The sequence below is a fragment of the Somniosus microcephalus genome, chromosome 9 (assembly GCF_052327205.1).
Source record: "Somniosus microcephalus isolate GS21.2 chromosome 9, FLI_Smic_1.0, whole genome shotgun sequence".
Lineage (NCBI taxonomy): Eukaryota > Metazoa > Chordata > Chondrichthyes > Squaliformes > Somniosidae > Somniosus > Somniosus microcephalus.
The window spans coordinates 198025334-198045341 of record NC_140995.1 but is presented as its reverse complement, the minus strand read 5'-3'; the positions used below and the strand labels follow the sequence as shown (position 1 = coordinate 198045341).

The following is a 20008-nucleotide window of genomic DNA, read 5'->3' as shown; positions in this document are numbered from 1 at the left end:
CCAGACTCAACATTGAGCTTAACAATTTCAGATCATAACCACTGCCCCCATTTTTTCCAGACAGCAGCTGTTGCTGATGATTTTGCTATTCCCACTTATAGCTCCTCTAGACCCATCTTTTGTTTCTTTATTGGCCCATTACTGTATTGATTTCTTTGTGGGTTCAATGACGACACATTCATGAAAGAGAATGGGCTAGATTTTCAGTTGCTTGCGCCAGCAGTTAGCGCCTTAAGAGAAGTGATTTTCGGGCGCTATGCGTGTAGCGCCTGGGCGCAGCACAGTTTGCGCCCCGCCCCAAATTAAGTTGCCCATTAGCGCCGGCGCAAAGTTTAGCGGCCGCCCGGATGCGCGCGCAGAAAATGACGTCACATCCTCGTGCAACGCCCTTTGGCCGCCCCGAATCCAAACTTCAGTCGGACCGCCCCATTGTGCGCCTGGCGTCCAGAGCGTTTGTAAAATGGAACGCAACACACCCTGGGGAGCGCAAATTAAAGGGCACTCGTGCAAAAGGCACTCTGCATGTGTTGTGTGGAAGTAAGCTGTGTGCTCTCCTCCTCCTCCTCCTCCTCCTCCTCCTCCCGTTTCTCCCCAGATTGCACCCTTCCCCTTTAAGAGCTCACTGGCACCAGAGTGTCTGCCGTGCGCTGCGCCCGAGCTCGGGTGTTGCGCTCTCCACCGCCGGCTTAGCGCCTAAAGATACTAGTGGAACGCCTCTTTTAGCGCTCCACCAACCTCTTAGGGCGAAGCCACTGAATTTCCGGCAACGGGGCGCTACTTTGGGGCGGGCGATAACTTCGGGCGGGCGCTAAGCTTAGCGCCCCAAAACTGTCTATACTGAAAATCTAGCCCAATGAGTTTTAATCTAAAGTCTGTTCAACTCTTTATACAGCTTTATTACAGGAGACACGATGCTAGTGATGCATCTAGAACGAAACTGAAACTAAACTAAGCTGCTCGTCTCTCACATGACCTCTGCTGGTCAGACATAAGTAATCAATACATGCAAACATGCTGTTAAGGCATCATAATCGAACAGGCAAATACCATCTCTATTTGCTGATATCATTACATCTCCTTTTCTTAAAACAAAAGTATTTTACTTTTAACTAACAACATGTTTTCTTTGTATTAATCTGCATTTTAACTGTAACACTTAATGAACTTACATTATCATTATCATGATCAAGGTTTTTTAACCTTGCTTTGTGTGTTCGCATGAAATATGTCAATACACTAGAACTTGAAGAAAGAATAAGATAACATTACTTCCTTCTATAACAATAGTCCTTAAATTTGCTCAATGAGTCTCTCAGGAGGCTTCACGTGTCTTGAGGATTTTCTGATTGATTGTCCTTGAATCTGAGTTGTTGCCTCAGATGATTGGTTCTCAGCTGTGTGATCAGGTTGTTCAACAGTATCAGTCTCTTGACCTGCTGTGGCTGGTCCCATGAGAAGATCTCGACGATTTCTTCTCAGAACAGTACCCTCATCTGTCTGAATGGTGTATGATCTTGGTTGAACTTCACTCAGGACAGTTCCCTTCTGAGTCCATGTGTTTGTTTTGTCTTTGAACCTTACTTGGTCACCAGTGTGGAGTTCAGGTAGGTTTTGTGTTCCTCTGTCATAGTAGTACTTTTGCTTTTCTTTCTGTTGTTCTTTGAACTTCCTCACTTTCTCCCCCTCTTTTGTTTTCAGGAGGTTCTCTGGGATGGGTAGGTTTGACCTTAGCCGACGTCCCATAAGGAGTTGGGCTGGTGACATACCACACTCGAGCAGCGTTGTGCGGTATACAAGCATGCTCTGGTAGAAGTCAGTTCCACTGTCTTTTGCCTTGTACATCAGTCTTTTCACTGTGTTTGCGGGCTCTCCTGGGTCAACAGCTCTGGACAACGTGTCTGCTGTATACATCAGCTTACCCGGTGTGTACGCAACATTCAGTGCATCATAGACTGTCTCTCCTTCGCTTTCCACAACGAGGACTCTCTTTACCAGGTTCAGTCTCTCACAGGCTTTTAAACCTAGTATGGCTTGCACATCCTTTGGCACCACGATTAATGCTAGCGTGTGCTCTCTGTCCTTGTGTGTTACTTTGACAATGCATCTTCCTTTCACTGGTATATCAGTACCTGAGTATCCTCTCACTTTCACTTTTATTCCATGTATCTTTGGTCTGGGTCTAATTTTCTTAAAATCAGTCTCTGATATCACATTAACTTGTGCTCCAGTATCCAATTTAAATGGAATATGTATGTCATTCACTTTTAGTGTCAACATCCAGTCTCTTTCTTCTTTTTTGTTTTCAGACACAACATCCACATTGAACTCCTCTATCTCGCTTTCATTCACTGCATGGACCTTGCTTTGTTGCGCTTGGTTCTTATAGCAACGGGCATAATGGTTGTTTTTGTTGCAACTATTGCATGTTTTACCATATGCTGGACACTTTTTTGGTGTATGCTGTGTACCGCATCGACTACATGTCTTTCGATTGTCCCTTTCATTTTTGTTCGCTGGCCACGCCTCTTTTTTCACATTGGCGCTCTTTTTGTTAAACGGTTTATGTCCGTTCATTCTCACTGCATCCACGTTGCAGCTATTGTCACTGAACAGCTCCTTTGCCTGCAACTTCACAGTCTCTGTAGCCCTACACAGTGCTATGGCTTTTCCCAGGTCTAGATCTTGCTCTCTTAGCAGTCTTTCTCTTAGACCATTATCTGGAATACCACACACCAGTCTGTCTTTTATCAGCGAGTCTGTCAGTCCCCCAAATTCACATGTTTTGCTTTGGTTTCTCAGTTCAGTCACATACTGATCAATAGTCTCTCCCGTTTTCTGTACACATGTGAAAAATCTGTGCCTCTCAAATGTCACGTTACGTTTAGGTATGCAGTAGGCCTCAAACTGTTCCATTATTTTATCTAGCTTCATTTTGTCTCCATCAGCAGCGAATGTGAAGTTATTATACACCTCCAGCGCTTCATCACCCACGACATGAAAGAACATTGACGATTTCATTTTATCACCTTTCTCGTCAGCTCCGATTGCTGATAAATACAACCCCAAATGTTGTTTGAACCTCCTCCAATTTTCAGCCACATTACCTGTCAACTGAAGCGTCGCCGGTGGGTGTAAACCTTCCATTTTTTCACTTCGTTAGCTATTCTCTGTGCGGATATTTTGATTGGTCATGATGTGCTTCAGTTACACGAGTCTCTTAGTCTTTCATTTGGAGGGACTAAGCCACCTTTATCTATTTGTGGATTAACCTCTTTATCCATTTCTCCATTATCACTTTTTTCCAATTTGATGCCGGACTGTAAGCCAATTGCTACCAAGTCAAGAAGGTATAGCAGTCAGGATAGAGAATTTATTAATTCTGAAGTTCAACGTCTCTTATTGGAAGGAATCATTGAACCTAGTTGTTCGCCTTGGCGGGCACAGGTAGTTGTCACGACTAACGAGAGACATAAGAAACGAATGGTGATAGACTATTCCCAAACTATTAATAGGTATACTCAATTAGATGCATACCCTTTGCCTAAGATTGATGAGCTTATCAATAAAGTATCTCAGTATAAGGTTTTTAGCACTATTGACCTAAAGAGTGCTTATCATCAGATTCCTATTGTTAAGAAGGATCAACCATATACGGCCTTTGAGGCTGGTGGAAAGCTGTATCAGTTTTGCCGAATACCATTTGGTGTTACTAATGGTGTTGCTTGTTTTCAACGGGCAATGGATGCTTTTATAAGTGATAACTCTCTCTCTGACACCTTTTCATATTTAGATGACATCACAGTGTGTGGCAAATCAAGGGTGGAGCATGATTCTAATTTAGAAAGATTCCTTCAAGCTGCGGAAAAAGTTGGTTTAACTTTCAATAAAGAGAAGTGTACCTTTTCGACCACTGAGGTAAATCTACTGGGGTACATTATCTCGGGAAACAAGATTAAACCAGACCCAGAACGTCTGCGACCATTGATTGATTTACCTTGTCCTACTAATTCTAAGGCTTTGCAACGAGTTGTTGGACTGTTTTCTTACTATTCTAATTGGATTGCAAATTTTTCACAGAAGATCCGGCCTCTTATTCGGGTTACGACATATCCTCTATCATGGGAGGCCAGGACGTGTTTTGATAATTTTAAAAAGGATATCCTTGGAGCAGTTGTGCATTCTATTGATGAGCAGGTTCCTTTTGTGATTGAGATGGACGCTTCTGATTTTGCAATTGGGGCTACTCTGAACCAAAATGGAAGACCTGTGGCCTTTTTCTCACGTACTTTGAACAATAGTGAAAAAAGGCATTCTTCAATAGAGAAAGAGGCGTATGCAATAGTAGAAGCACTGCGTAAATGGAGACATTATTTATCGGGGCGACATTTTACGTTGGTAACTGATCAAAAGTCTGTGTCCTTTATGTTTGATGTCAAACATTTTGGAAAGATTAAGAATGATAAAATAATGAGGTGGAGGATTGAGTTGGCATGTTACCATTTTGATATAGTTTATCATCCGGGGAAGGATAACGTTGCTGCTGATGCGCTGTCGAGGGCTTATTGTTCTGTGATTCACGGAGATATGCTTATTAAGCTTCACAATGCCTTATGCCATCCTGGGGTTACGAGGATGATACACTTCGTACGCAGTAAGAATTTGCCCTTTTCAGTTGAAGACGTCAAGCGGATGACTTCATCATGTTCTATCTGTGCTCGGTGTAAACCGAATTTCTTTAAGCCTCAACGAGCTCATCTTATAAAGGCTACTTCTCCTTTTGAACGTTTGAGCGTCGATTTCAAGGGGCCTCTTCCTTCAACTACTCAAAACCGATATATATTTACTGTTGTGGATGAGTTTTCAAGGTTCCCTTTTGCTTTTCCTTGCACAGATGTATCAGCTGCTACAGTTATCAAATGTCTGACTCAACTTTTTGTCATCTTTGGGATGCCTGCATATATCCATTCGGATCAGGGAAGTTCTTTTATGTCTTCCCAGTTGAAGGAATACCTTCAGAGTCGGGGAATTTCTACTAGCAGAACTACCCCGTATAATCCCCAGGGTAATGGACAGTGCGAACGATACAATGGGGTGATCTGGAAGGCAGTTATGTTGGCTTTGACATCCCGGAACCTTAAGAATACACAGTGGGAAATGGTACTGCCTGATGCCCTGCATTCCATTAGATAATTGCTTTCAACGGCTACTAATGTGACCCCCCATGAAAGGCTCTTTAACTATCCGCGGAGATCTACTACGGGATATTCGGTACCTTCATGGCTTACTATGCAGGGACCTGTGCTGCTTCGACGCCATGTTAGATTGTCAAAATATGATCCTTTAGTGGAGGAGGTGGAGCTGTTGGAGGCAAATTCCCAATATGCTCATATTCGATTCCAAGATGGGAAAGAAAGTACCGTTTCAATTAAAGACTTGGCTCCTTGTGGTGGCCAGCCCTCTTCTGAGGATATTAACAATAGTCATGATTCAGATAATGTGGATGCTGTTACAGATACTACGAATATTTCCAATCCAACTGCAGATAATTATACTTCTATTAGTCAGCCCTCGATGGATGTTCATGACCGTCCCAGTTTACCTCCTGATGGGATTTCTAATCCGGAAACCGTTGAAAATCGGGATATGGATAGCCTTCCTGCAGAAGATACTTCTGTGTCTCCTGGTGTGGGAGGGCAAGGAATTTCACCAAGGTTAAGAAGGTCGACACGAACAAGATGTCCGGTCGACCGATTGAAAATGGACTTTTAAATTGATAGTAATGTTTTAAAATTGTTGAAATATTATATTATATTGTTTTAGTTGAGAGATACTTAATACTTATGTGCAATGTTACTATTTGTTGTTGCTCACTTAGTATTGTGTCATGTTGAATAGTTTTATTTTGTCTGTGCATAGTTTTAGTTGTAAATAATTAATTATAAATTGTAAAGGTTATTTAGGTTGGAGTATATTTTAAAAGGAGGGGTGAATGTGGTGATTATTCTCTATGTTTAGTAAGAAGTATTGTGATTGGTTGTTTGTTTCCTGCCTTGGGATATATGCTGTAATCTCATTGGTAGTTGATGTCATGTGATTTGTGGTGGCCATCTTAAATTCAGTTCTTTCCAGCCTTTAGTTGGGACTGGGTGTTGAAGATGTGCTACAGGATTTTTAAGTTAATAAAGCCTAGATTAGAAAGGCAAATCTATTCTTTATTTCAAATGGTAAGTAACGATGTTTGCTTTTGGCTTGCTAATCTGTGGAGAGCTGATTTAACTTCAGATTTTTTCTCTTCATCTCTTTCAGCCACTTCTGACACCATGTATTGATTTCTTTGTGTGTTCAATGACGAGACATTTATGAAAGAGAATGACTTTTAATCTAAAGTCTGTTCAACTCTTTATACAGCTTTACAGGAGACACGATGCTAGTGATGCATCTAGAACGAAACTGAAACTAAACTAAACTGCTTGTCTCTCACATGACCTCTGCTGGTCAGGCATAAGTAATCAATACATGCAAACATGCTGTTAAGGCATCATAATCGAACAGGCAAATACCATCTCTATTTGCTGATATCATTACAATTACCATCTCCTTTTGCCTTGCACCATCATCCCTTTTGTCATTTAATCTCTCCTGCCTTCCACCCTATCACAGACCTTCCCTTTTGTTCTTTCCTCCCCGCCCCGCTTTCCCTGCCTCTGTACTTGCTTAAAACCTATTACAACTAACTTTTTCCAGTTCTGATGAAAGGTCATCGACCTGAACCATTAACTTTATTTCTCTCTCCACAGATGCTGCCTGGCCTGCTGAGTATTTCCAGCATTTGTTGTTTTTATTGCATTCTTCACTTCTCTCATTCCAGTTCTTAGAGTAGACATTGTTCTAAGGGTTCATTTATACAGCAACTTTAGCTTCACTGCAAAGCCATGTTCTCTTTAAGCTGTGCTCCAGGGAACCCGTGCAGCTGGCTTGCTGGCTTTTCAATGCAAAAATTGCACATGCGCGATGTCATAAATCGTGCCATTCATTTAGAAATGACTTATGAAATATACTGGCCAGCCTGCTGGTGGCGCTGTCCAGGGAGAGTATAAATACTCGGGCACAGGCCCAGCTTGCTCAGGGACATTTTGTAAACAGGAACTAGTGATGGATAACTAGACTTCCATGTTGTGAAACAGTCGATTAAAGCCTTGTTTAATACTCTGACCAAGTGCCTAGTAGTTTTCTTACATCACGCGATATATTGAATTAGAGGGAATATTGCCGCAAAGTAGTTTCCACTTTTAAAATTACAGCTTAAATGCAGAGTAGGGGCCAGACCTGACTCTGGAGAGAAGCTGTGCAAGACTCACTGAAGGAGGCACATTTTTTTGCTGAGTTTGTTATCACATATAATGTAGCAGCTGTATAGTGTGAACCCAGGCTTCAAAAGTTCTGGGAGGTCACTTGAATCTCCTGGACACTTTTTAAACTATCTTGAGTTGATTTTAAATGCTCATATAATGCAGATGATACTATCCACACAACCTAAACATTTTGGGGCAGAATTTCAATGGTTGGTTTCCCAATCTCCTGCTGTAACATTGGCAGAAACAGTGGAGAAACAGCATAAATGGCCACGGCTGCCGATTTTCTCGGGGCAACTCCTGCGGAAATTCCAGCCTTTAAAGTTTAGTTGTTGCGAGAAGAAGCTCTGTGCAGGCATGTAATCACACATGGGCAAAATCATAGAATCATAGAAAGTTGCAGCACGGAAGGAGGCCATTTCAGCCCATCGTGTCCGTGCCGGCCAACAAAGAGCTATCCAGCCTAATCCCACTTCCCAGCTCTTGGTCCATAGCCCTGCAGGTTAGAGCATCCCAAGTGCACATCCAAGTACTTTTTAAATGTGGTTAGGGTTCCTGCCTCTACCACCCTTTCAGGCAATGAGTTCCAGACCCCCACAACCCTCTGGGTAAAGAAATTTCCCCTCAAATCCCCTCTAAACCTTCCACCAATTACTTTAAATCTGTGCCCCCTTGGTTTTTGACCCCTCTGCTAAGGGAAATAGGTCCTTTCTATCCACTTTATCTAGGCCCATCATAATTTTATACACCTCAATAAGGTCTCCCCTCAGCCTCCTCTGTTCCAAGGAAAACCCCAAAGCGAGAATCATACCCCTAGACCAACGAACCAACTTTCTCCTGGGCAGGTGAATTCAGTTGCAACAAAGCAAAGCAGTGCAAACAAGGTACTGCCGGAAGCCCAGTCTGGGATTTAAAAATATTCCATCATAAAATCCATAAATTGTGCCAGCTCTCAATCTACGTACCCCGATGTGTACACTTACATCTCGCTTCTAAAATTCCTAACAAATAGATGGTCTCTAGACAGCTACTAAATGAGCCTTGACCACAGTGTTCCGTACAATTAAGAATTCATCTGACCTCTATCTGATCCCCTATTCTGTCCCCCGGCAGTCCCTCTCCTTTTCCACCAAATTTCATTGGCTAATTCTGTTGCTTATGCAGAGACTTGCTTGACAAACTGCCTTCTCTGTTACCTTCACCATTCCGTTTCCAAGGTTTCGTACCTTATCTTCTAATGATAATTCATTTTATCCCTTCGTTCTGGGAACTCTCTTAACTGGAAAGTCAACAAGAGATTTCTTATCTCTGTTTGAGGGGATAACTTGCAGAATATTAGCTTGGTGTCAGTTTTGGTTTGTCCAAGGAGATGACAATATAAACTTTGTTTGTCCTGCATGCCCTATGTTACCTGCCAAACTCAACTATTAAGAGTCTTAGATTAAGTCTATGTTTACAAATTCAGCGCAAAGTCCATTATCACTGTTTTTACAACAAGTTATTTCTAATCGACAGAGAAGGTCACTAAGCTGGATCTCTAAGCTAGGGAATTATAAAAGCTTCAGAAGCACTGAAAGAGCATGAGGCCCCAAGACATGGTGATCTGCTCGGCACACAAAGGTACAAGGACATGGCTGATGGAACTGGTCATGCTTTGGCAGGGATATTTAAAGAACCATTAGAATCAGGAGTTATATCAAAATATTGGATTTGAGGGAACTTAACAACTATCTTTAATTTTTAGTACTGGAAACTACAGACCAGTTGGCCAGACACCATATGAGGACAATGTTAGAGCATATCCAGAAGAAAGATATTGGCCCGGAATTTCCTCTCAGCGGCAAAGGAACGGCTTTTGCCATTCACCTCATGTACAGTTGCCCAGAGATTTTTTGTGGGCTTGTCAGCGGCGATTTCTACTAATCCCATGTCTGGTCCAAAGTGGCATCCTCTACAGGGGATCAGTGGCCTCTGTGAGCAGTCCAAGCAGCACGGAGGATCTTCAACCAATCAGATTGAAGAATCCTCACTGTGGCATGTAGACAGCAAACCAAGAAATAAAAAAACCCCACGAAATATGAATTACATTTCAATCATTGTACAAGGAGCGAAATAAAGATTGGGACATACAGATGGGAGTAAGAGAGAGAGATAAAAGAGAAAAACAAAAAAACTAAATTAAAAAAAATTAAAATCTGCAACATTAATTTTCTAAGGTAATGAGACACCACACTTGTAAAATTAATTTTTATGGACCAGAGAGGTTGTTCAGCTGTAATTATCACTTATTGCACAGCTAAAAACAAATTTACTCCTGAATGCACTAGCCGTAACATTTCCACCTCTTTTTAGTGCAAGACTAGTGGGTAATTGCCCTAAGTTCACACCATTACAGTGATTTCAGTGCTGAGTCTATCGGCGAGGACTGCAACAGCGCACCCTGTGGAGGAGCAGGGTATCTCTGACAGCAACGTCTGGATTTCCACGTTTAACTGCGTTTGTGCGGACGCCAGAAGTTGCTGTCAGTTTTACGCTGTAATGACAGCAAGCACCGATAGCCTTGCTGTTATTAATACAGCAAAATATGGGCCAACGTGAAACATCTAGGAGTATAAAGTCATCAAAGCAAGTCAGCATGGCTTTATGCAGGAAGATTATGCTTGACAAACCTGTTGGAATTCTTTGAAGAGGTATTAAAATGTGTGGACAAAGGGAACTGGAGTTATTCTTTAATCCAGATTTCAGCAAGGCTTTTGATACATAGGATCACATAGAATATACAGCACAGAAACAGGCCATTCGACCCAACCAGTCCATGCTGGCAATTATGCTCCACTCGAGCCTCCTCCCTTCCTTCCTTATGCAACTCTATCAGCATAACCCTCTACTCCCTTCTCCCTCATATGCTAATCTAGCCTCCTCTTAAATGCATCTATACGATTCGCCTCAACCACTCACTGAAGTAACGAGTTCCACATTCTTACCACTCTCTGGGTAAAGAAGTTTCTTCTGAATTCCCTATTTGGTTTCTTGGTGACTACCTTCTATTGATGGCCCCTAGTTTTGCTCTTCCTCACAAGTGAAAACATTCTCTCTGTATCCACTCTATCAAAACCTTTCATAATTTTAAAGACCTCTATCAGCCTTCTCTTTTCAAGAGAAAAGAGACCCAGGTTGTTCATTTTTTCCTGATAGGTATAACCTCACATTTCTGGTGTTACCCTTGTAAATCTTTGTTGCACCCTCTCCAGTACCTCTATATCCTTTTTATAATATGGCGACCAGAACTGTAGGCAATACTCCAAGTGTGGTCTAACCAAGGCCCAATACAAGATTAGCATAACTTCTCTACTTTTCAATTCTATCCCTCTAGAAATAAACCTTAGTGCTTGGTTTGTTTTTTTGTGGCCTTATTGACCTGCGTTGTAAGATTATCTGTATTCCCAGATCACTTCTCTCCAAGTAATATGTGACCTCATTGTTCTTACCAAAATGTAATACCTCACACTTATCTGTGTTGAAATTAATTTGCCAATTATATGCCCATTCTGCAAGTTTATTAATGTCTTGTAATTTGTTGCAATCCTCCTCAGTGTTCACTATGCCTCCCAATTTGGTGTCATCTGCAAATTTGGACATTGTGTTTTGATTCCAAAGTCTAAATCGTTAATATAAATTGTGAACAACAGTGGTCCCAGCGCTGATCCTTGCGGAACCCCACTTCCCACCTTCTGCTACACTGAATAGCTACCTTTTATTCCTACTCTCCGCTTTCTGTCTTGAAGCCAGCTAGCTACCCATTCTGCTACTTGCCCACTGACTCCGCATGTTCTAACCTTATTCAGTAGTTTCTATGTGGCACCTTATCAAAGACCTTTTGGAAATCTAGATGAATTACATCTACTCCATTACCCTTGTCTACTCTCTCTGTTACCTCTATGAAGAATTCAATGAGGTTGGTCAAGCAAGACATTCCCTTTTGAAATCCATGTTGACACAGTGGCATAGTGGTTAGCACTGTTGCCTCACAGCGCCAGGGACCCGGGTTCAAATCTGGCCTCGGGCGACTGTCTGTGTGGAGTTTGCACATTCTCCCTGTGTCTGCGTGGGTTTCCTCCGGGTGCTCCGGTTTCCTCCCACAGTCCAAAGATGTGCAGGTTAGGTTGATTTGGCTATGATAAATTGACCCTTAGTGTTAGGGGATTAAATACGTGGGGTTACGGGGATAGGGTGGGATATGTGTCGGTGCAGGCTCGATGGGCCGAAATGGCCTCTATCTGCACTGTAGATTCGGTGATTCTGTGACTATTCATTATTACATTTTTTCTTTCGAGATGCAGTGTTGTATAGAGTACTGGTCCATAAAGTAGAATATGATGGGCAGTTATTGAAGTAAATTGGCAACTAAATGCAAGTCAATGCGAATTGATGCTGGGCCAGTGTATGTATTTGGTAATGCCCCCTGCTTATACTCAATTCCCTGTTGAGCGGGAGGTGTGCTTAGCAGAACTGGAACCATCGGGTATCTCTGTATCTGAAATTGAACGTAGACACCCTTCTATCTAGGGCAACTCTGCAGCAAATGCAACAGGCATGCTGAGCCCTTTCCCTAATTCTTGAGCAGTATTCAGACTTCTGAAAGTCATGCCACATTGGAACCAAGTATGAGCAACTCACTAAGCTGGGTTTTCCATGCAAATTTTAACACCAGTAATTGACATTGACTGGAATGGAACAGACCGACCTCACTCAGTGGGGCAAGGAAACGCAGCAACCATCAGCTGAATAAAAATAGTATTAATGACTGTGCAGAATTAACCAAGGATTACATGACCGTAATAGCAGGATTATGGTATGAATTTCTTGGAATCTCAAGAGAATTTGTTTTCCCCTTGAGGGAGCTTGGCAATATCCTATTTGTAAGTAGAGTGTGGACAAAATGAGGATTGCTGAAATGAGCACTTCGGCCGCAATTTCACCGACCGAGGCGGCGGGGGTCGGTGTCGCGGTCCCAGCCCGCTGCCTACTGCAGCCCGCGCTCTTCAAGTGATTTTACGTTGATAGGGCGGGTGTAACAAGCCCAGCGAGGTTCCTGGCCAATTAACAGGAAGCGAGACTGATGACGTTATTTGATGACGCGTCATCAGCCCGTTTCCTTAAAGGGGCAGTGTCCAAATTGATTTTGACAGTTGTGTGTCAGTGTTCTACAGCATTGAGGTGTTGCAAACACTGGCAAGCACTGAACAAAGGTGCACGGCTGCACCCAGGCTCTCCCATGACTCCCTCCATATGTTTATGGAGGGAGTCACAGCACACAGGGAGGTTCTCTTCCCTTCCAATGGGCAGAAGACATCTCCCCAGGAGACCAATGCAGCCTGGTTGCACATTGCACAGGAGGACACAAGCAGGGATGGCATCAGGAGGACCAGGCTCCAGTGGCGCTAACCTTTCAATGATCCCAGTAGATCACGAAACATTACTGCAAAGCCACACTAAAACTCATCCTGCTGTGCCATTCATCACATCCCCATCACTCTGCCTTCCCTACCCTACTCCTGCACATCCTTACTCACACCAACTTACCTTGCACCTCCACCCATCCCTCTCTATCTACATTATCACTTCCCCATTTCAGTAGCCACCCCTCACACTCATCCTAGTCCAATCATACCAACTAACAACACACAAGGGTAGGCACTTGGGTGGTTTAGCCAATGTTCATGGGAAGTTTCTGGTAATGTGCTGTCAAACATTGAAACCTTTATTTTCAGCACTTGGGACAGATTTGTGTGCACCTTTGGAAGTGGCTTAATGAGTTGTGGTGAATGGTGAGACATCGGGTAACCCCCACCCCACCACCTGCAATAGTGACGAATGTGAAAGGAATGGCTTGGTCATTGTAGGGATGCTTTATGGTGTTGGTGTGGGGTGGTGCCAACCTGGTGCATCATTTGGCATACAGGGTGTACAGTGCCAAATAAGTAAGTCTGACCATGGTGAGGCCATCCCTGGCAGCAATGTGGTCAGGCCCTGATGCCCTGTGTTCTGTGCAGCATCAGGTGATTGCGGAGAAGGCTGGTGTTGTTGTTGTTGCTGCTGGTGTTGGGGCTGATCGTGGTGGGATTCTGAGAACCACGGTAAGATAGTTTCAAGGGCACCGATGCTGATGGAATAGATGGCAGCTGAGGTTGGGATGACAGAAGTGATGTGTCAATGGTGAGAGAGGTTGTTCCAATGAGGTGGCACTGGATAGAGAGTCGGCTCCAAACACTTGCAAGCTGCAGCAAGCTCAATATGTCTTCCAAATGCAATAACCAACATTTTCTGAGCTTTGAAAGAGAATAGCTGTAACATAGGATCTTTTATACAACTTTGGCAGCTGTCAGGTCATGTGATAATTCAATGCTGAATCCACTCACAACATGCTGAGCTGACATGTTCTCCGAGCAGTGGGTAACCCATGGGGGAGCACGTAAAATTGAAATGTAGGCTTAAAATAACAATTAATTGGATGTTAATAATCCGTTTAATGATGTGAATTGCCTCCCCCGCCGCTTGGTGTCAGGTCTGTTCAACGCTGACAGACCCGACACCTGGGAGACTAGCGTGGAGGCGGGTTGACAGTGAGTTCCCTACCCGCTGTCAATCTTTGCTATTTTGACAGCGGACCCGCCTCCGAACCTGCTCTCTGAGCGCCAGCAAAATTCAGCCCTTCTAATTTAATCAAAGAACAGTTTAGAAAACACACCACGTGCAATCTGCAAATGAACTCAAATAGTAATTTTACCGGTCTCCCTTTGGCTTCCGTTTTTGTACTGTCTTCCCTTTTGGCCGCCTCTCACTGCCCGAACAAGGGGTACCTCCTGGGCCTGTTACCCGTATTGACTCCAGGCCTTTGGAAGATTTTTTGAAGGTGAATTCCACAGGTTCTCCTTCTTTTAAACTCCTGAACCCATCCATGTAAAGTTTGCTCTGGAGATTCAAACACAAAAATGAGATAAATTACAATATTTATCAAAACTGATTCTAAGAAATATATGCGGTAGGATGCACAGCGAGGCTTCTGGTAATAAGATTAATGAAGCAATGCATGAACTTATTTTTATAATTTTAATTTGGACTTTATAACACAAATTAAATATTACCCCAGCAAAATCCCACGATAATATAAACAAAATAATATTACAACAGTGACGACGCTGCTAAAGTGCTTGACTGGCTGTAAAGTGCTTTAGGACATCCTGAGGTTGTGACAGGCGCTATAGAAATGATGGTCCATTGAGTCATACAGACCAGACAGTTCCCAGGTTTGATCCTCAGTTGTGCTGAAGTATCTGATTTCTGCGAAGGCCACAATAGGGGCCTTGGCTGGGTAATGGGGAAGATCAGCCAGGAAGATGTTCCAATGCTGGAAAGCCCAGGATTGCTCTCTACTGTGATACCCATCACAGCTGAATAGTTTGCTGAGACTTGGGCAGTTGGAGGAGGTTCTGAGGGCAGTTGGAGGAGGTTCTGAAGGACAGTTGCCATCTTTGAAACCAGAATGGTGCAGCACTTTCAGGAGAAGTGGCAGTGGAAAGATAGAAGTGAAAAGTAAATACTGCTTCATAAAAATCAAGGTTACTGTATGTACTTTGTATGAAGCAGCCCCACGTTCTCCCACTTAACAACTTTCTAATTCTAAGCAACAACTGTACATCTGGCTGTGGGAGATATATTAAAGATTTAGAAGCATTAAATAAGGCAGTGAAGATGCTGCATATAGTTTTATCTTTACTATTAGAGAGTGCAGTCTGTCTTCTATCATGAAATACAAATAAAATAAACATTTGCAGGCTGTGCAATGATACAATGTCTCATCCATTCCCATTAGTCAGGAAAGTGGGTTATTGGAATGTGGGTTATTTTCTCATCTTCTCTCCTGTAAGCGCTGACTCCTGTTGGGGTGCAATTACATGGGTGCCGACAGCCTTCACGAACTCTTGGCTGAATGGCTGAACAGCGAGGCCTAGAAATTCAGTAAGGCGCTGCAAGCTTTGCGCCCAGTTACCGCCTAAAGAGGGCTTCTGCGCCAGTATAGGAGGTTGCGCTGACATTGAGATCGGCGGTAATGGCGGCGGTAGCCGGTAGCGCTACGCCGGCACCGATGACGTCATCGGTGTGCGCAGTGCCCCGTTTCCGCCCCGACGCCCATATTCAGTTGCCGCCGCCTCCTCCGTGGCGGCCGCTACTAACATCCGGACACTAGTGCCTTACTGCAGCCTTAGTGGGGCGCATAAAGGTGGAGGTGCGGCCGGCCGCTTTTTCGGCGGCCGCCTGCCCGCACCTCCTTCCCCGGCCTCCTCCACCCCCCCACCCCCCCCCGCGGCATTGCCGGCTGCTTTCCGCGAGCCCGGCACTTCTCCGTGGTGCCGGGCTCATTTGCCGGCACAATCCAGCGGCGATCTCCCCGTTGCAGGCACCTCCACCTTAAGAGAAGGAGGAGGCCTGCAGTACCGCAGCCTGCCGCACCGCATCGGGTGGCGCAGCGGCACTTAGAGCACTGAAATTCAGTTTCAGCGCCCCAAGCGGGGGCGGGCACACCCTGGAATAGCGCCCGGTTCCGACTTGGGGCGCAAAAAGTGAATATTTGACGGTCGCACATGGCTCCGCGCCCAGCGCTAACTTTTGGCCGTTAGCCAGCTGGCGGGGCCATAGTGACTTTCTAGGCCTGAGTGTCCAAAAGCTATTCAATGTGGAGGGCTTCACAGGTGAGACCCATCTTATCCTTATCAATACCCACATACATGGATTGGGAGCAGGAATTGGGTCATTTTTCTTTCCCCCAATCGCCCTCCCCCCAACACCACACCGCTCCCTGAGCCCAGATGCGCTAAGACTGATATAGAGCAATCATGTTTTCATTGAGTTCTTTATTATTTCAGAAAGAAACTTCTGAATTCCAGAGTTAGCAAGGCTCTGAGGTGCAGAAGAAGTGGGGTATATAGTCAGATATGTCAGGGACACCTGCGAGTTGAAGTTAAATGAAGTTGTTCCTGTGGGAGGTAGAAAGCTGCACAACAAGCTACATCTCGAACATAAAATGTTGAAGTTAACCCTGGGTTTTTGCTATAGACTCGAGCAGAAAGATGCACAGCTTGAGAGTCAACTGGATACACACCACAACATTTGGGAGATGAAAGGTTTTCTGCAGCAGGCTTTTCAGAGGATGGTCACCTCACATGTTACTAGAGAAGATGGTAAAGGAGATGGGGTGACCTCTGGCACACACGGCAAGAGGAGACAAGCGATACAAAGAAAGGAGTAAGAAGTGCAAAAAGGGAAAATGAAAAGAACTTGGAAGCTAACAACAAAACTTTTTAGAAAAATATTAAAAGAAAGAGAATAGTAAAGGGGAATGTGAGTCCATTAGAGACCGATGTAGGCAAGACTATAATGACTAATAAGGAAATGGCAGACTTGTTAAATGAGTACTTTGTATCTGTTTTCACAGTGGAGCAAAAGGACAAAGTACCAGCAGTTCAAGGGAACCTAAAAATAAGTCAAGGGGAGGAACTTAGTGGAATTCTTACAAGTTAAAAAAAATGGTAATGGAGAGAATAATGGGACTTAACATGGAAACATGAGTAGGTTATTCAGCCCCTCTAACCTATTGCGCCATTCAATTAAATCACGGCTGATCTGTATCTTAACTCCATCTACCTGCCTTGGTTCTGTAACCCTTAATAAAAATCAATCAACATCAGTTTTGAAATTTCAAATTGACCCCCAGCCTCACAGGTTCTTGGGAGAGAGTGTTCTGGATTTTGATTACCTTTTGTGTGAACAAGTGCTTTCTGACATCACCTCTGAATAGCCTAGCTGAAATTTTAAGGTTATGCCCCCTTGTTACGGACTTCCCCAACAGAGGAAATTGTTTCTCTCTATTTACCCAATCAAATCCTTTAATCATCTTAAACACTCTTTAATCATCTTAAACACTTAAAACAAATCTCCAAGACATGATGGTTTCCACTCCAGGGTATTAAAAGAAATAGGTGAGGAAATTACAGATGCAATAGCCATAATTTTCCAAAGCTCTGTAGATTCAGTAGTTGTGTCCTTGGATTAGAAAATTGCAAATATCACTCCATTATTTAAAAAGGGAGGGAGAAACCAGGAAACTACAGAGCTGTCAGTTTAGCATTAATTGTGGGGAAGTTACTGGAATCTATCATCAGGGAGAGAGTGACTGAGCACTTGGAAAAGTATCAGGCAATCAGAGAATCAGCATACAATAGCAAAATACTGCGGATGCTGGAAATCTGAAATAACAAAAGAAAATGCTGGAAAAACTCAGCAGGCCAGGCAGCATCGGTGGAGACAGAAACAGAGTTAACGTTTCAGGTCGAAGACCTTTTGTCAGAACTGGAAAAAAAGCAGGAAAAGGAACAGATTTTAAAGCAAGTTTAGGGGCTGGGAAATGGGGGAGGGGATGAAAGAACAAAAGGGAAGGTCAGTGATAGGATGGAAGGCAGGAGAAGTAAAGAGGCATTAAGAGATATTCAAGGCAAGAGGAGATGGTAATGGGACAGGTTAAGAAACAAAGGATGGCTCTAGATGGAATGAAAGACAGCTGCCATGTGGGAGGGAAGGAAAAAAAATCACTATCAAAAAGTGTGGATAAAAAATGTGCGAAAGGGGCCGAGGTTATATTCTGAAATTGTGAAGAAAATCAGCATAGATCTGTGAAGGGAAGTTATGTCTAACTAATCTAGTTACATTTTTGAGGAGGTCACTAGCATGGTGGATAGGGATGTGTCTATGGATCTTGTCAATGTGGACTTCCAGAAGGCATTTGATAAGGTTCTGCACAACTGGAAATAACCTCGTTATGGTTGGGAGATGAGATAGAGAGTAGGGATAAAGGGGGAAAAATGTGGTTGCTTTGCGCCTCCCGTTAGCTCCCTCCGTTAGCAAAGCAACTAGCGCCTGGGCACGGCGCTGCCAATGACTCCCGCGAAATTCAGCGGGAGGTTAGCGGCGGCGGTAACCAGTAGCGCCCCAAGGCGCTGTGCCACCGGCAATGATGTCATCATCGTGCGCAGCATCCCGGCCGCGATCTTCGGTAGCGCCCCGACTTACCGCTATTTAAAGGCGAGGTGCCCGGTGGCCATTTTTGTTGCTGGCTGCCTGCCAGCACCTGCCTCCGCTGCCATCCCCGGCCTCCTTACCCGCCCCCCACCCCACGGAGTGCCGGCCGCGCTCCAAGAGCCCGGCACTTCTCGAGTGCTGGGCTCTTTTGCCGGCACTCCTGATCCCCAGGGGCCCAGCTGGGTCAGGGTTAGGGTTAGGGTCATGCTGTGGAAGACCACTCCCCTTTAAGAAGGGGAGGAAGGCCTGCAAAACTGCAGCGCAACGTGCCGCTGCGACACGTAGCACCGCGATATTCCCTCGCAGCGCCCCAAGAGGGAGGCGGGGTGCTTCCAGTAGTGCCCCACTTCCCTCTTTGGGCGCTACCAATCAATTTCCATCTCGGGGTGCTAATTTTTCCGAAGTAGCGCCCCGACGAAGTTAGCGTCCCAAAGGAGGCACAACTCAATTTTTCGCCCAAAGGGTTTGTTCTCTGATTCGTGGGATGTGACAAGTGGTGTTACCTAGGGTTCTGTACTGGGGCCTCAGCTTTTCACCATATATATTGGTGACTTGGATGAAGGAATGGAGAGTTGTATATCCAAGTTTGCAGATGATACCGTTAGGAGGCACAGGATGGGGATAGGAAGTTACAAAGGGACACAGACTAAGTGAGTAGATAAAACTATGGCAGATGGAATTCAATGTAGGGACGTGTCAGACCATCTACTTTGGGTCTTAGAAACCAAATCAGAGTATTTTCTTAATGGCGAATGACTAAGAACTGTGGAGGAGCAATGGGATTTGGGTCTTCATGTATACAAATCACTAAAAGCTAGTGCACAGATATAAAAATAAGCAAAAAAGCTAATGGAAAGTTGGCCTTTAGCTCAATGGGGGATTGGAATTTGAAAATGAGGAAATGATGTTCAGTTGTATAGAGCCTTAGTCAGACCCCATCTGGAGTAGCGCACCAAACCTCAGTAAAGATATATTGGCCCTGGAGTGGGTACAGCACAGATGCACCAGAGTGATAACAAGTCTTAAATGGTTAAATAACAAGGACAGGTTTCATTAACTTGGCTTGTATGCCCTTGAGTTTTGAACATTGAGTGAGTGGGGAGCTAATCGAGGTGTTTAAAATGTTAAAGGGATTTGATAGGGTAGATACAGAGAAGCTATTTCCTCTAGTGGTTGAATCCAGAATAAGAGGGCACAATTTTAAACTTAGAGCTGGGCCTTTTAGGAGTGAAATCAGAAAACACCTTTTCACACAAAGGGCAGTGGAAATCTGGAACTCGCTCAACAACAACAACTTGTATTTATATAGCGCCTTTAACGTAGTAAAAAATGTGACACGGAGTCACATAAGGAGAGATTAGGGCAGATGACCAAAAGCTTGGTCAAAGAGGTAGATTTTAAGGAGCGTCTTAAAGGAGGAAAGAGAGGTAGAGAGGTTTAGGGAGGGAATTCCAGAACTTAGGGCCTAGGCTCCCCCAAAAGGCTGTGGATGTTGGGTCAATTGAAGCTTTCAAGACTGAAAT

General features: G+C 44.1%; 1 protein-coding gene across 1 annotated transcript in view; it reads right to left on the bottom strand.

The window, feature by feature from the left end:
• The window catches only part of LOC147112932 (protein lin-28 homolog B-like), a 224671-nt gene that overhangs the window by 100204 nt on the left and 104459 nt on the right, over window positions 1-20008 (bottom strand). Inside the window, exon 3 of the mRNA XM_085997722.1 lies at window positions 14140-14324. Within this exon, the coding sequence (XP_085853848.1) occupies window positions 14140-14324 (185 nt within the window). The remainder of the gene's footprint in view (window positions 1-14139; window positions 14325-20008) is intronic.